This window comes from Catharus ustulatus, chromosome 1 (assembly GCF_009819885.2).
Source record: "Catharus ustulatus isolate bCatUst1 chromosome 1, bCatUst1.pri.v2, whole genome shotgun sequence".
Lineage (NCBI taxonomy): Eukaryota > Metazoa > Chordata > Aves > Passeriformes > Turdidae > Catharus > Catharus ustulatus.
This window is the reverse complement of record NC_046221.1, coordinates 57508030-57525177: the sequence shown is the minus strand read 5'-3', so window position 1 is coordinate 57525177 and position 17148 is coordinate 57508030. Positions and strand designations below refer to the sequence as shown.

The 17148-nt window shown below is 36.0% G+C and overlaps 1 protein-coding gene across 8 annotated transcripts in view; it reads left to right on the top strand.

Moving 5' to 3' along the window:
- POU6F2 (POU class 6 homeobox 2) overlaps nucleotides 1-17148 on the top strand; it is a 335879-nt gene that overhangs the window by 267633 nt on the left and 51098 nt on the right. For all 8 annotated transcript variants that reach the window (XM_033078340.1, XM_033078314.1, XM_033078299.1 and 5 more), the window contains exon 6: nucleotides 8035-8181. In XM_033078340.1, the coding sequence (XP_032934231.1) occupies nucleotides 8035-8181 (147 nt within the window). The remainder of the gene's footprint in view (nucleotides 1-8034; nucleotides 8182-17148) is intronic.

The window sequence follows — 17148 nt, the reverse complement described above, 5'->3', positions numbered from 1 at the left end:
GAAAAATATTCCACATAGTTACAATTTTAGATCTGATCTTGTTCACATTCAAGTCAATAAAAATTCAAGGTAAGCACTTAGCTTTCATGAAAGCAAAACTATTTGGTGATGCTATTACATTACAAATAAACCCAAGTATCCAGATGTATTTCCAGCTTCAAAAATTAGGATCTTTGCAGAGCTGCTGACACAGAATTTTAAAAGAAGTTTTTTATATATTCTCAGTTAACAATGTGCCCCTAAGTATTAAGTAGGATTTATTCTTCAAAGGGCAAAAGACAAGGTCTGTACCTCGAAGTGTGTTTTTTAATATGAATATTTGAATAAACAGTTCCAGGCATACATACTAAGACTGCATATTGTATTGTAGAACAAGACTTTCAGAAATGTATTCTCAAATTCACTTAACATGAAGTGCCATATTAACATGGTGTGACCTCTCATTGCATTTTTAACATTTATATATGCAAATGGTCATATTTACATGTGCACATACCATTCACAAATTCAAATTAAAGGCAAATAAATGTTTTAGATTAAGGAGATTAATTTGGTATGTCTCACGGTTGACACACTTTTTACAGAGATCACTGAGACCCAAGTGCTGGGCTGTTATCCAAAAAGACAGATGGCAATTTCCTTTTGATAAGAGTCCGGTTTTTTAGCAGCGAGGGAACCTTGAAGTAACCATTTTTCTTGTGGGGAAAGCATCCTTCAGAAGCCAGATAAATCATTCTAAAGTAGACAAACACAGGAACCAAGAAACTAATTGTGGAATGAACTGTGTTGCAGCCCCTTTCAAAAAGTTCAGAAGATGCTTTTTTGCTTTCATTCTTGCAACACATGGGAGCTACTTCAGAAAACTAGAGAATACAGACAACTTTTTCAGTACTCATTTCTCTTTTATAAATACCAATACAATTTATAATTATTAGGGATGCCAAATTTAATTTAGTTGTTGTTTGTTTATACTACATATGCATCATACATTAAATAAACAGTTTTAGATATTTTAAATACTGTGTAAATGCAAAAGTAACTCAGAAAAAATCAGACAAAACTAAGATGCCTCTGTTTAACTGAAATCTTGTTCAGTGTGTGCCAGCTTAAATAGATCTGGAACATTTCAAACCTGAAAGTTACAAATGTGGGCAGTCAGGACCTGACAAAATGGTAGTCCAGGGTCAGTCTGTAAGTACTAACCTGCTGCTAAAGCAGTCAGTCATCTGCATTTTGTAGTTATCTTCATTTCAAGATATTAAATATATTTCAATATATTCACTCTTTCTTTTTGTAAACATAGAAGACCTAGCCTCAGACATGCCTATGCCTTCAATTTAATTTATCTTGCAGGATTAGACCCAATGATGATCCCTTTCTTCTAGATTCCTTGCCTCTCTTTTCTATCTGTCTCTAATAGCGCAGAAATTAAGGTGGCTAGGGTGGTGTCTGCTCACTCTTAACCTGTGCCCTGATGTGTTCTTCATTAATCATGTCTCCATTAGTTTGGTCTGAGAGACCTGGGAATGATGCCCATTCTTTATTTGCTTTGTTGCAGCTCTGTAAGAAATATAGCCTATTTATTTTGCAAATTGTTATTGTAGTTTTTCAGACTGGCTCAAATTTGACCAGTGGCACCTTGTTTACAAAGCTATTGCAAGAAATTTTGTGCTTCCTCCTCTATCCATATCATATCAAGGCTCACATGAGCACTGTGTGCTTCCAATCACCTCAGGTCGTGTCGCTTTGCATTGAATCAAGTCATGTCACATCAGTGATACCACTATCAGTACTTATTTCTGATAGAAAATTCAGCATAGATTTAGACAGCAAATAGCTCAACCACAATAAATGCATATAATGAGCAGACTAAGTATCTGTGAGAACCAGATATTTTAAGTGTCTCTGTCAAGTCAGTGCTTCCAGATATTTCAATGTCCTTGTCTCTACACTGTATACTGTACATAAATTTCGGATACATGTGCATATACTAAAATGTCTGTCTAGGCAGCCTATTTGGAACTCTTACCATCTACAACCATTTGCAAATATAAACCTGTGCAGTTTTGAAATAAGCAGACATTGTTGGATGGGTCTGGATATTATAATTGCATTGTACACTTTGTAGTTGATACATCACAACATATCACAAAAGCTAAATGCTGACAGATTTAATTATTTTTTCATAATTTGGGATTTGCCTGCTGGGTGTGTTTTCAAATAGTTATGCATGATTAGGCTCTATGACAGCTATTTTATTAGACATTTTACCCTGATGTTCATTTACAAAAGTTAAATGTTGTAATTAACCTATTATGTAAACAAAAAAGGAGGGAGGGAGGGAAAAATGGAGGGGAAGATCAATATTAAAATAAAAAATTTTAACTGATGAGTACAAAAACAGTTTCCAAAATGTTTGCTCATAGCACCTCTTTGGATGAAATTAACATCTTTTTGTTTATGTTACCTGTGTATTCCCTCTTGACTTTCTTGCGATTTGCATGTTCACAGCATTTTTTTTTTCAAAATTTGACTTATTTTTACTTAAAATCCTAAAAATAAATTAAATGGACAGAGCTCGCACACCCACAAATCTATATGAGTGCTAAGTGGTGATCTTGATTATTATTATCATTTGTTTGGTACTTATTGCTGTGGGATCTAGGTGCTTTCCCAGGATTCGATTGAGGCAGTCTTTCCAGCGTCTTTTTTAAAATTTCTTCAGGGACCATAGTTCAGGGAGCTATCAACTGATAGTAGGTGTATATATGTATTGAATACAATTAGGAATATAAGCATTAACACTATGTAAAGAATTTGCCAGAAGAGCTAATGGGGACTTTGGGGGAAACTGCACTACTGTCTCAGTTCACTCATGTTTAGAAATCAAGCATATGGGTATCTGGATTGGAATGCTCTGCTTCTATGTTATCAAGGTATTGAAAGCACTTGAGTATTGCTTTTGCTAGATGTAGTTTCCACTTACTGTCGTGCAGTCGTGAGGTGGGTTAGCAATGCCCACCCAGCCACTCGCTCACTGCCCCAGCGGGAGAAAGCTTATGGGGCAAGATGGACTGCTTCCCAACCAGTGTGGAGGGCAAAACAGATTCAGCATGGGGATAATTAACTTTAATATAGTGCCAATTAAGTAAGAAACAAAGACAAGTATTAAAACAACTTTTCTGCCTTCTCTCCCAGACTTCACCCCTTCACTCCTGACTTCCCTACCCACTCCTTCTCCTTTCTCTTTACATTTTCCCACTCCTCCTGCATGGGCATTCCACAGGTCACAGTTCTCACCAGACAATATCCATTCGCCTACTCTAGCGTCCTCCAAGGGCTACAGTGGGGACACTTTCACTGCTGCAGGACAACTCCTCCTCCTTTTTCTGACCTGGCTGTTCCCTTTGTTTTGTTCACTCCAATTTTTTTATCCTCCTCTGCAGCTGCTGCACTACCAAAACCTTTCCACCTGCACCCAATATAGGTGGTAATGCCAGTCATTGTAACGAAGAAGGTATCAGAATATCCTCAGGAGCCTGTGCTCAGTATGAAATAGTCTTTTTCCTTAAGGTCTGGTGACTACCACCCAGAATCTGTCTCATGAGCCACTGAGAAAAAATGGGACTAAATCCCATAATATTTTAACCTCATCAGTAATTCCCTCATGAGCAAAATACAATAAAATTTATATAGATTGTTGTCTAAAAAATCCTACAAAAGCACATGCCGTGCTGATAAAAATTTCATTTCTGTGAATAAAATTTTCACTCATTATGGATAGAAAGGAAAAATGTCATGTGTTTCTGACTGAGCCATTGCTAAATTCTTCTCAAGTGTTAGAGATACTTGTTTTCCCTTGAAAAGCATTGGCTTAAGCAAATAATCTCAGCAGCTAATCTAGTAGTGTGATGCTCCCTACAGAAAAGTTTGCCAGAGAACATAAGAGACTGAGGATCTGTTGGTCCCTAATCAAATGTAATACTTTTCTACACTAATTCCATTTCTAGGAGATATCCAGAAATGTGATTTTTAACAGACTTCCTGAAAAACACTAATACTATTTGGTAAAATGAAGTTATACCTGAAGTTACTCCCCAATATGTCCTTCATATTCTCCATTGCTGCATTCAGATAGCAGCATATCTTTACTCAGCCTCCTCCACAAGTGCTTTAGAAAACACACAAGATCTATATACTGGCACTGCATAAAGTGACTTTACCTTTCAGACTATGTGCCCATTTTTTCATGTGATGCTCTGGCACCCTGAAATGTCCTGACTTTTCACTAGTAAAATTGTTGGGTTTTTTCTTTGTATTTGTTCACTGAATGATATTGTGAGTAAACTGGATCTTTGATTTTCAGACCAGGAAACTGAAAGTTCAGTAGGACACGACTTCTACAAAGAAAAGTAAAATTACTGTGTAGGTTCTCAAATCTGACCTTCTATTCAACAATAGATGAATGCTTGATCAGTTTCTCACAGTAAGTTCAATGAAATACTAAGTTAGTTTTCAAAATAAAGAGGAAGATGGTATTATTCCAAAAGAAAGAAGTATTTGTGGCTCTCAAGAAAGCTGCTTGCAGCATTGACTCTAACACACTTTCTTTCAAATTGGTTTTTTGGAAGACTATGTCTTAACCATAGAATCTCTCACTTTGCATGGTACAGTTTTAGGATCTTGTAAGTAGTGCCTCTTTCATCCACCAGAATTTCTCAGGATAATTTTATTTGTGTGAATTCTGTTTGCTGCTCTGGAAGGTCTTCTGCTTTTACTGACTTAATGTAGACAATTTTCATATGCTTTACCTTTAAAAGTTCAGCTTTGGGAATTCAGAAAAATGTACTAAACCTACACAGTTATTGATGATTCTTCCTCATAAAATTTGTTACCTCATATAATTATGTCATTAGCAGAGGCATCATTGAGAGGGCCGGCCTGTCACTTTAAACAAAGATTACTGTTACCTGTGGTTATGGCTGGTGTTTTGAGTTAGAGATTTGGGTACCAAATATCTTCGCTTTCCAAATTAAATCATTATTTAAATACAGAAACAAAATGCAAAGAGCCCTTTGTGGGATTTTTCACAATATATTTCCAATAATTCCAACATGTATTCTTTGGGATCCATCCTTCACTGAGAAATTGCATAAACCTCTCAAGTTAGAGATCTTATTTTTTAAATAAAAGGAAGATTCAATGTGTTATCGTGGTGTCCAGACATAATGAAATGAGATGTATTTTTTCATCTCCAGTTTGCACACAATATAAAAGGGGTCAACTGAATAGAGCGTAACTTGCAGTCAACAGCTCCCCAGCGCACTCAAAAAAAATGCATCCTCTCCTTTTTAATCAGACTTATGAATAGATAGGGGTGGTTTCATATGCACTTTGAAGTCTCTTACCCTGAGATTTGGCCCGTTCCCTGTATTTTTTCCTGGAACATAGCACTATGCAGGGTACCTATGCATATCACAGCCTCTGCCATCATTTTTAATAAGTAGCTTATCTATGTGATGCAACTAAAAGCAATCCTGAGTGTCTTCAGGGTTTGTTGTAATTAAATTTTATTGTTGTATTTGAAAATGTATATTTTTTGAAACTGGTACAAGAAAAATGGAAAAGAGATTCTAGAAGGTGATAGTTTGATTTTTAGAAAGTTTTAACCCCTTGTAGTTTCCAGATTCACAAGCTTATTTATGCTTCCCAAGGAGCTGTTCTTACACGCCTCTGAAGCCCTGAATATAGCAGCTAGTGTAGTTTATTAGCTGATGTTGGGTAACTGTTCAAAGATTATAATTTATACTTGCAGTCAGATGCTGTAGGGTCAGTAATTTGTGTGCTGCTAATAAGATTGTAGAAGGCCTTTTCTAAAAGTCATACTTTCTTGCTGCTGCCCCTTTCTTCTCCAAGTATTTACAGCTGTGAGAGAATTTTAAGTCCCAATACTGCCAACGAAGTGCTGTGAAAAAAAAGAAGGGTTTGCCAACTTCTGGTTTGGAGAATAAAGAAATGTCACGTTTTGAGCAGAAAACCAAGCAGTTTACTTACACTGTTCTCTGGAATTACACTTCCATGCTCAGGCATCGCCACCCAAATCACTGAAGAGTGCATCACGACTTTGCACCCACACCTTTGTGCAGTCAGTGGAATTTCTTGCAGTCTGCATTCAGGGACTGAAGTTCACTCTGGTCACTGTACTGGTCTCAGTTTTCTTCACAGCTCAGCTCGTCAGGACTGCTAATCAAGCATGCATTGCTGTTTTTCCCTTTTGTGTTTTATTCCTACTTGATTTTCTTGCCATGGGGTGCTATAAACAGCTTTTAGAAATTCATGTAGCAATTTTTTCCAAATCAAAATACTTCCTCCAAACAATGTCATCTTTTCTGTCTGGCATTGCTACTAATCTTTATTTAGTTATTTACTTTACAATTTCTAGAGGGATTGGTTGTGCTCAAGGCACCCCTTTAAGCAACACTTTATATCGAGGTTGCATTTATAAATACTTCATGAGAGGCTAATGAATGATTAATAGATGTTTTAATGTATGACCAATCAATTGTAGGTTTTGCAATGTCCAACAGACAAGTAGGTTTCTTATAAGCATAGATTAAAACCATATCTGACATCTTCTATTGATGGGCTTCTAAACGTCTATAACATACACACTACTCATATCTGTAACATGCTTAAAACAGCTACTAATCACTGATTAATTTTTTATAACTTATTTTGAATCAGAACCTGTCTGTGAAGTATATCCCTTACTGCTGCTTGCAACTCTCCATTTCTAAAAGATTAATATTTACTCATCATCTAAGGACTTAGAACTCCTACTAATTTCAGCTCAAACACAAAGCTTTTCTGAGTTAGCTCTAGCATTTTCATCTCAGTCTAAGAAAAAATGTCCCTCGACTGTTTTGTCCCTCAGACTTCTGCTCTACCCTGCTAATGTGTATTTTACAAGTTCTGCTATAATGCAATGATTCTTATGAGGCAAAGCCACTTTAAAATGTATTTTCAGCCTCTTGAACTCAGTTTGATTGCTCTCAAGACAGCTGTCTAATTGATGATGATTCCCAGTGTTGGTTTTTTTTACTGTCATCCCTGTGTGCTTGGTTAAAGTCTGTCCTGTCTCAGAAAATGATAAAAAAATAGAAATTTTACAATAATCTAGTGGAAAAGCCATGTCCAAGACAATTTTTGATTCTGACAGATGAACACACATTTCGTATGCTTGATAAGCACAGGAGTTGATAGGAGTGTTCCTCTGTGGGATTCCCCTAGTCCTAAGGTAGACCATGCTCTATGCTTTCTATGGAGCATTCAGGTAGAATTGGCTAAAGCAGGCAATAAAAATTATTTCCAGAAAATTTATGGGTCCTGGAACTAATCATTTACGTTTGAGAAGCAGCAGGTTGCTTGGTCCTGTATTTTGCAAATGAATTTTGAATTTTTAGTTGATATCTACTGACCTCATTTACAAGGTTGAGTCTTCTATTGTGATTTATCTAGGTATTGAGACCAATTATTTAATGATAAAAATTAAAAGGATTTGCAGCTTTTGCTTGGGTTCAGGGTCATCAGTATAATAGTTTCTGTTCTGAGTATTCCCAAGTAAACCTTCCACTCCCCGTCAAATCAACTGCTAGTCCTTCACTGATAGCTCTTTACAGCAGTACTAGGCTGCTACACCTGTGGCATTAGCAATTGAACTTAAAGAAACACATCAAGCATAGCTCAATTAAAAAAACAATGAGAGAGAATATAGGGTTAAAAAGGGAATTTTATTCTTCAACATCAACATGGAATTTCCTCTTCCTTTTTTAAAACTATTTATTTTCAAATCCCCAGAAGTAAGACCCTTTTAAACTTGAGCTCTTGGACCAGACATTTTTTAAATGCACAATTAACTGAATTGAAAACATTAAAACAACAGAAATGTTTCTGTGCCTTCCCTTTCATATTATACAGTTAGCATTATATGTTTATCATGGGTTTTATAATGATATTTCATTTCTTTTTTTTCAGCTGGTTAATAATCCACTAGCAAGTCAAGCAGCAGCAGCAGCTGCAGCAGCAGCCATGGGCTCAATAGCAAACTCTCAAGCCTTTGGAAATGCCCTCTCCAGTCTTCAGGGGGTCACAGGCCAGCTCGTCACTAATGCACAAGGACAGGTGAGTAGAAGATGGAGCAAACAGTGAATTCTGATGGCAGGCTGATCTTGGGATAAAAATGAGTTCCGCTTGTATGACAGCAATTTAAAAGTGCACATGTTGAAGATAAATAAATATTGATTTGCCAGACGAGGTAAGAAATGGAAAGTCTGAGAAACAGGGGGAAGTTAGGCACTCTTAAAGAGCATTTTCAAGCTACAAAAGGCTAAGGGTTTATTTTATTTTGTTTCAGCCCTTTAAAAATATCACAGTAGTGCAATACCATGGTATTTTAAAAGTCCAGCAACTCTGTGATTCTTAACAGGCATACCATCTGTCTTCTTCCACTTAAATATACCTAATAACAGACACCTTTACTGAAGTGGTACTGGGCTTCACTTTTTTCCGTTTTTGTGGCATTTCTGTATTATATAATTTCTTATAAGGCATTAAATATTTCTAGTAAAGGAAAATAAATTGTAATGAAGTATCGGGGACAGATTTATATGGGTGACTTACTCATTTGTTTATTAACTATGTTGAGGAATTTGCAATTAATATGTCAGCCTGTAAATGCAAATTTAGAAGATTATTTTTGTTCAAAGAAAATTTTCCAAATAGGAATTTCAACATTGTTGAAGAGTTAATGTGTCTAAGAGAGAGATTGTGCATTACCTACATTTTGGAGCTGTTTGTTTATTCAAACTGTTTCAGTTTAAGTCTTAGTATGCTCTGGACAAATACACATCTGAATCCATATATATATATGAATAATTCCTTTGATACAGCCTATTTAAGTGGCTTTCAGATTGTGACCAGTTTCATTCTTAATTGCATTTATTAGACTAAAATGAGCACAATGGCTTGTTTCTCTGCAACAAATCTGTCAATATAACTGGTAACTGAGTAATTTTAATGTCATTATTCTGAATTCTACAAATTGGCCACACAGTGATACCCACAGTGTTTATTTGGATGTTAGGCCCTGAAAAATGTTTATTGAAATGATGCAGCTTGGCTTATATGTGAATCTAAAGTTTAGTTTCTACCCTTACCATTTACTACTGAGGATAAAAAAACAGAAGAGAAGCTTTTCTCCTGGTAATTTTCTAATTAATTGGAACAAGACTGAGCTTTTTTATTTTGGCCCATTAAAAAATAAAAGTCAACACTTTATAGGACCCCCCTGTTGTTTTTGTTATTTTTTTTAACAGGACAGATAAACAAAGATGCTTCCTGAGCTTCACTATCACCATCCAAGTCCCAGGAAAAAAAAATGCTGACCTTGTTATATTTACTGGGTGGGTGCAGAATTGTTCCATCACTACCCCGAGGGTTGAACGATGGAGCTTGTCAAAGTGAGGCCTTATCTAATGAATCATCTTATCGCAGGTGCACACCACACATATTAAAGGAGGATTGTATGAACAATGTGCCCTCTACAATAACCTTTCAATGTCTACTTTAACCCTTGTTTCAATCCCTTTTCATCAAAGGATCATTTTATGCAGCCAGCTTTAAATGGAGGCTCTCAAAAGCCTATTAAGATTTCTGGAGGGATGGGGTATTGGTTTGGGAGAAAAGTTGGTTATAATACCTATAACTCATAGTCAGATCAACTCCAACCTAGAAACCTGCCTATTTCTATCTCCTCTGTGCTCCAGAAATGGTTCACAGCCACCACTCAGATATGAGGCACTTGACACCAAAGATGTTCATCATAAGAGGTGAAGTTATGAAAGTCGACTAATTTTTTATAGCTTTTCCTTTACGTGTTCTCCACAGAAAACATAATCTATGTGTGACTATTCATTGTATCCTTAAAAAAATACTACTAAGAAGATATCACTGAATGAAAGTTTCACTCAGGCTGAGTCTTGTTTATTCCAGGCGTAATGCAAAGTCCAATAATTCCACAGGTTCAAGATAAAGAGAAAGAAAAGGAAGACTCTTCCCAATTGTTTGACTAAAATTACAGCATCTAGCTATCCACCTAGGTCTTTTAAATAAGGGTTGACTTTTTATTACTTATTTTTGCAAATGTTCCTTGGTTTATAATCAGTACTGCAGACCTTGCCACAATATAGATAAATATTGATAGTAAGTGTGTAATATAACACACAATTTTATAATATTCAGCAAAAACTCACTACTTAGAGACCACTTCTCAGGCTGCCCTAAAACAGGACTATAATTTATCTGCATTCCAGAAATTAAATTACTTTCCCTTCAAATTAATAGAATTATAGTACCTAACCAAGAACTACAAGATGTTTCTTCAAAATTAGGAGCATAAACAAATAGTAATTTGAAATAGTCCATTTCTGAATAATCTACTCGGAGTCACTAAAGAGCCAGATTTGCACCATATGGTAAGAATCTCCCCTTTGAAAATTTCCCCTTTCAAGGAATCACAAGCGTGATACCCAAAACTCACTCTTGAAAATATAAAGCTGCGAGAGTCACTAGAATGTTGGTATGTGCAATCTTTGTAATTACACGCTGTTTCTGTTACAGAAATTCAAGGCTTGTAAATGTCCATCTGTCTAGCTAAATATATGGTGATCAGTAATCCCTGGAGACATTAAGCTTTAGGTCAAATCCAAGATCCTATGGCAAATTTAAGGGAAATGATCCTTTAAATGACATATGGCATGGCCTTAATTCCCAATAGTCCAGGAGTTCTTACAATTACAGTAACAAAACCATATATATTAACAATAATTTGTATTACATATTTGTTATTTTACTTAATTATTGAATTCACAGTTATGGCATGTTTATTTATTTTTCTTCTTTTGCTTTGGATGGCAATATGAACTGTAATACCAGAACTTCCCAAGACCAAACCAAGAGATCTAATCTATCGAAACAATATGACTAGATCACTTGATTAATTTGATATAGAACAGGTAGAGGACTCTAAATCAGATTTTAATTTTCAGAGGCATATTATGAAGAGCTATTGGCCCATGTAACACTGCTTACATTCTGTTTGCCCTCAGCACTTTCCAGAAAATGTTTGCAACACCGGGCTTTCATATCTTAAATTTAAAGGCCAGGGCAGCAGGTTTGCCAGATTGTACCCTGTCATTAGATTTCAAAGAGAGACTGTCTACCTCTTCAGCTTCAGCCTGCCCTTACAGTAGGACCCTAGTGCCATTGCTGCCCTTGGATTCTTCAGAGGTTTAATAACCCAATATCTCTCTTTTTTATGCTGGTTTTGCAAATGAAAGAAAAAAATCAGGAATTTTTTACTATGTTTATTAAGTATGTGAAATGTGTGCTTTGGCTGCTGTCATAATCTTCGTAAGGAAATTAGTCACAGAAATATGAAAACAAGGTTGATGAATATGGTTTCTTAATTATCATCAGTTGCATTCACAAATGTCTCTTGACTTCAGCAGGATAAAATACATTTTAACTGTGGGCATTGAGTAAGTATAATTTCTCTTTTGGAAAGATGGAAGTTGTCTAACAGGAGAAAAATGCCACTAAATTAAAGAGTTGCAAAATACAATTTTACCATAAAAGAGTAGCATGATAAGAGTTGGCACGATGGACTGACTTATGGATAAAGAGGACAATAGTCTGTTTCTTGGAAGATTAAAAGGAAAATCTAAGTATCTATGGTGTAATCGTATTGTCCACACTTTAATTGAACAGTGAATAATTGGGATTGTTTCAGTATAAATCTAAGAATGGCCCTGAAGGAACTCAGGCTTCATTGTGCCCATGCACTGCTCTTTAGATATGAAAACCTTCCATATAAGAAAAATCTTGAGCACAGGTCCACCCTGGCACTTAACAAAAAAAAAAAAAAAAAAAAAAAAACCAAAACAAAAAAACCCAAAAAACAAAAAACCGACTATTTTTTGAGTGTTGTAGTCCACAAGTAGCTCAGGAAACTAAACAGAGAGAGAGGCATTGTTGATCCAATTAGATAATAGGAGTACTTTGGTTCTCATTATTCTGATGAGAGGGTACACATTTGCTCTTTGAGCTTCTTGATGGTAAACGGTGCTAATGAGGCCTGATGGATTCCCTGCTCCTAACAAGCCTCTCAGCAGTGCCAGTGATTACAATGGAGATAGATTTGATGGGATGCGCTCCCTTTTGTAGTGTCTCAGCTGCTGACACTCTGCGACATAATCAGGTCACAGAGCCGGTCACAGCCATCAGCAAAAGCCATAGCTCTATTCCTCATTATTAAAGTGCATTATTCAGTTCCAGGCCTTCACAATACTGCCAAGGGCCTTTTTTTTCTTCCCCTTTTTTTGTTAAGCATCAGTTCTCAAATACAAGAGTTAATAAAATCATCAGCTAAAGAACTAGTAAATTAAAGAAATGGAAATAAAGTGCTCCCTTTCAAATTCATTGAAGGATCACAATTAAATTAGCAGGGAATTTCTCATCACCACACACTGTACAGTACAATGTAATATGTCATGTGCAATAACAACAGGGATAGGATTTTAAAAAATAACATTGTCCTCATTGTGGACTGGCTTGGAAAGTGCTAAAGTATCTTTTATGGTGAAGGAAATTTCTGCCTTCCCAACTATTATATGCCTTCATGTAGGTACTGTTATTTTCACTGTTTTATGCAACTACTTTTTTTCTAAAGTTGAGAACAGTTATTTGCAAACTAAGTTTATGATTCTAAGCAGAGCAGCTGTCTTGACTTAGCTTAAGTGGCCAAAGCCACAACCTGGAAAATATGCAATAGGCCACAGTACTAGGACCTCTTTACTCCATAGACAAGGACATTACCTTCTTACCTTCTTCTGGGGGATGGGGTAATTATAAAATGGTGTGGAAATCTTCATTCCAAAAGAAAATATTCTTTAAAAATCTAAGGCACATTCTAATGTAGTTAAGTTAAACTGGTGGGAAAGAAAATAGTGGAAAGCCTGAATTTTTTAGTTTGGTATTTAGTTAGTTATTAACTTTTTGTTTCAGTTTTGTTTCAGCTAAATAGAAATAAGATATTCCAAAACTGAAATGTATACCTCTACAGGTATTAAAACAATTTCTGTTAAATCCCTGTAGTATGTATTAAGTGACAATAGTATAATTTTGTGCATAGATAAAACCAAAGGGACTTATTCATTGGGTGGGGGTTTTTTCTTGTTGTTGGGGGGGGGTTTGTTGGTTTGGGGGGGCGGGATTGAGGGGGTTTTGTGGGTTTTTTTCTTTTGGTTTTGTTCAACTCCACAATTTTTCCTCCCTTTTCTTTCTGGTAAACTGTGATGAGCAAATGAGTATGTATACACAAAGTTGCTTGAAAGACTTTCAGTTCTCTAGAACCATAAATGTAAGAACTTCTCAATATCCACAGTTTAAAGTTCAGAGCTAGTACTGTGGAATTAGCAGTCATCTCCAAGAAATGTGTACAGACTACCATGTAGCCTAGTTTTCTTTTCAACACTAGCTAAGAAAATTGTGGCTACCACTGGGACAGCAATTTGTGACTCCTCATATACTTAAAAGGAGAATGTTGATTGTTTGTTACGGTTTTTTTTGTTATTGTTGTTGTTGTTTTTTTATAATTCTTCAAGAAATTCTAGGAGGCTTAAAGTCCTGTAATGTGTAAGAATCTTAGAGTCCTCCTGAATATGTGCAATTCATACTGCACTTCAGATGTTCAATGTCCATTTGCCTTATCTCTTAACCTTCTTTTCTCCTCCTTGTTATCACTTCTATATCTCTTTCAGCTATGAAGCTTTAATACATAGTATCCACCTACATTTTAGCCCTCACAACATCCAAACTTTCACAAAATTCTTAACCATTATTGTTTAAGTAGTGACTACTAACAATATCTTCCTAGGGCTAAGACCGACAGAAATCTGAGTTGGTGGTATCAGAATGGCATACAATAAGGATATTTCATTAGAAGCCTGAGGAATTAAAAGAGACACATTTTGAGGGAGATGGTAGAGGGAGGGATTGTAAGTCTAATAATATTAGTGTTTAAGAACATTCCTTGGAAAACCCTCTACCCGGAGAATCTCTTTTGGCAGACTTTCATAATATTTCTGCTGGGTAGAGTCTGACTTTCTGTTTTCCCCCTCAAAGTTTCACTGTGCTCAATACATGTGGTTTATCCATTTGCAGGAAAAAAGTGAAAAGTGAAAAGGTCAGTTGTAAGGGAAGATTTTTTTTCCCATTGGTTTCCCTCCCCACAACCATACATGAGGACGGTGTTTGTTTAATTACCTCCCATGTGAATTTGAATCAAAAGACAAATAATTCTTTTAACATATTTTTGCTGACTGTGTCTTTATTTTGCTGTACTATTTCTCTAATATTGGTTGTATCCACAGTGGCATAAAGGTAAAAATGCATGGACCAAGTTCTCCGGTCGTGCAAATTAATAGTTTCATGAAGTAGAAATGGACTAAGGCAGAGTGAGTCTAACTTAAACCAAGATCTGACTAACCTTTTTTCTCTATTTTCGGCAGTGATCACTGAAAAATTGAAAGGATAATTGTGTAATGAAACTTCTATCAGGCTTGAAAATGATCCACATCTATCCAGAAGAGCCACTGAAATTTCTTTTATCTAACTTGCAACAAATCTTACTTTTGGTACTAAATTTCACACTTCAGATTGTAGCCTCTTGCCTGGGTTTCTGCCTAAGGTGCTGTGTCTTGGACATAGATCTTTTCAGAGGTGCCCAAGTCTTATTTTCAAAAGCAACTTTCATACCTGTAAAAGCCTGAGTTTCCTTCAGTCAGAGTTACGAGTCTGAGTGCTTGAAGGCACGTCTATGCACTGTAACAGAGCATTGCAAGCAAATTGCCAGACAGTTCATTTATATGTGCATGTCTCAGTGCTGTACTAGCACAGATTGAAGAAGCCAAAACTCTCGCTAGTATGCTGTTATGGCTGGACTAATTAATTCTGCTTCTCAACAAGGTGACACAGGAGCTAGTTCATTAGTTATTAGCTCTGGGTCTTGCTAACACACTGTATTAAGTGGAGTAAATATGCTTTGAAGAGACCCTTAAAAGCCTCAAGCATTTAGGCACTTTTGAAAATGTTACTATTCTACATTAATTATTTCAAGTCAGAAGTACTGGACATAACTGTCCTTTTGTCATTGCTTTCTTAATTACTTTTGCATGGAGAAGAAAACCAAACTTACAACTAGTTCAACCTTAATACCATTTTCATGAAAGCTAACCAATAAAAAAAGGAGAACCTACCATCCCTATAATCTGTTCATCTTAGCATCATGAGGTGGTTATAAGCATGAAAAATTTTTGTTGTTATCACCAGTGACATACATCACAGTCAATGAAATCTTTCTGCTCTACAGAGGTTCTTACACTACTCTCCTTATCATCATATCTTATCACCTTCCAGTAAAGCATTAAGAAACATGACTAGTGATAGTCACAAATTGGTCTTCCTCTCAGCAGAAACTTGCAGAATAGTGCATTGCATGTTTCATGTTTGATAAGGGCATTTTGCTTTGTCTGTCTTTGTTAGGATTTTTTTTTTTGACTCCTAAAGTTTTGGTTTTGTTTGGGTTTTAAAATCTTTATGAAGCAATTTCTTAGAGATGCATATTGCTTATATTTGCATCAGAGAAAGGCAGACAAGCCTAATACAAAAACTTTGTTATCTTTTTCAGCAGAATGTGGTGAAGGCGAAGATAATAAACACAGGAATGTTCCTCAATTCCTGTTGGAATACATTCCAAGTCCTTGGCCTTCCCCTTAGAACAAACTTTGCTATGCACAGAGAAGTCTGACTCTTGTTATCCTGGAAGACTGAATTTGGTAATTATAGATTTCCTCCATGAGCTTTAGCTAGCCATTTAGATTCCTGGGAAGCAGACCACAGAAGAGCTTGAAGGCAAAGACAGAAGTTTTCCTAAGTATACTGAAAACTCTTTAAGATGACATAAGCAAAGTTGTGGACAGAGTTGACGCATGTAGGTGGTACCAAGAAAAGGGCTTTTTATGTTACTGATGTTTCCCAAACAGTGGAAGTGCTCAGGAGTATTGCAACACTTCAGGAGTTGACAAAGCTGAGAAAAACTTGAGGCCAAATAACTGTCTGAACAGAGATGATAGAAATCCCCCTGTATGAGACTTGCACCAGAGTGGAATCTAAGACTATTCTTAATTTTGGGCTTCTTCTTATGATGGAATGCTCTGCAGGGTGGATTGCGGAGGGACTGTAGGAAAGCAGAGGCAATAGTGGACAAAATCTGAGAATTTGAGTTATATAAATGTGCCTAATCATTTCTGAAAAAACTTAGATCATAGATCTTTGTTTAATATGGTACTTAGTCTTATTTAGATTTTATCTAATTTATCCTATATATAGTATATGCTTTATCTTTGTATCAGAATTTTGCAATCTACACAATTGATTAGCAGAATAAACTAAACCAAAAGTGCTTGTTTGGGCGAAGGGGAAAAGAAAGTGCAATTTAATGCAAAATGCTAAATATTTTTGGTCCTTGATTCACTGATGGAGCACTTCTGCTGTTTTGGTGAGGTTTAGAATATCTTAAAAGTTACATGTTTTCATGCATAAATGAAGGCCGTTGTCATACACATTTGTATGTGTATGTCTCAGAGATACTGGTGAGGAAAGATTTGGTGCTCCCATGTTTTCTGTGTAATCAGTATTTGTTTGAAATCTGAAAGGGTGAGAAGTCTAGATATTTTACCAATATCTTCTGAAGAATTTGAAAATGAAGAAATATGTGTTCCCCAAGCAGTATTCACATAATGAGGAGAATATTGCAGAAATACTTGATTGACTCATTTGATAGTAAGCCAACCACTAAAAAATATTTATGCAGCACGCGTAATAATAACCAACCAGATGCAGACCCATAATTTCTGCATGCAGATCCACAAACTTCCAAACAGCACAATGAACTGGAATTTTCAGGTAAGAGGAAGTATTCTCTATCTTCTGATTTGCATCTAGATTATTGCAAATAATTGTGTCATGCCT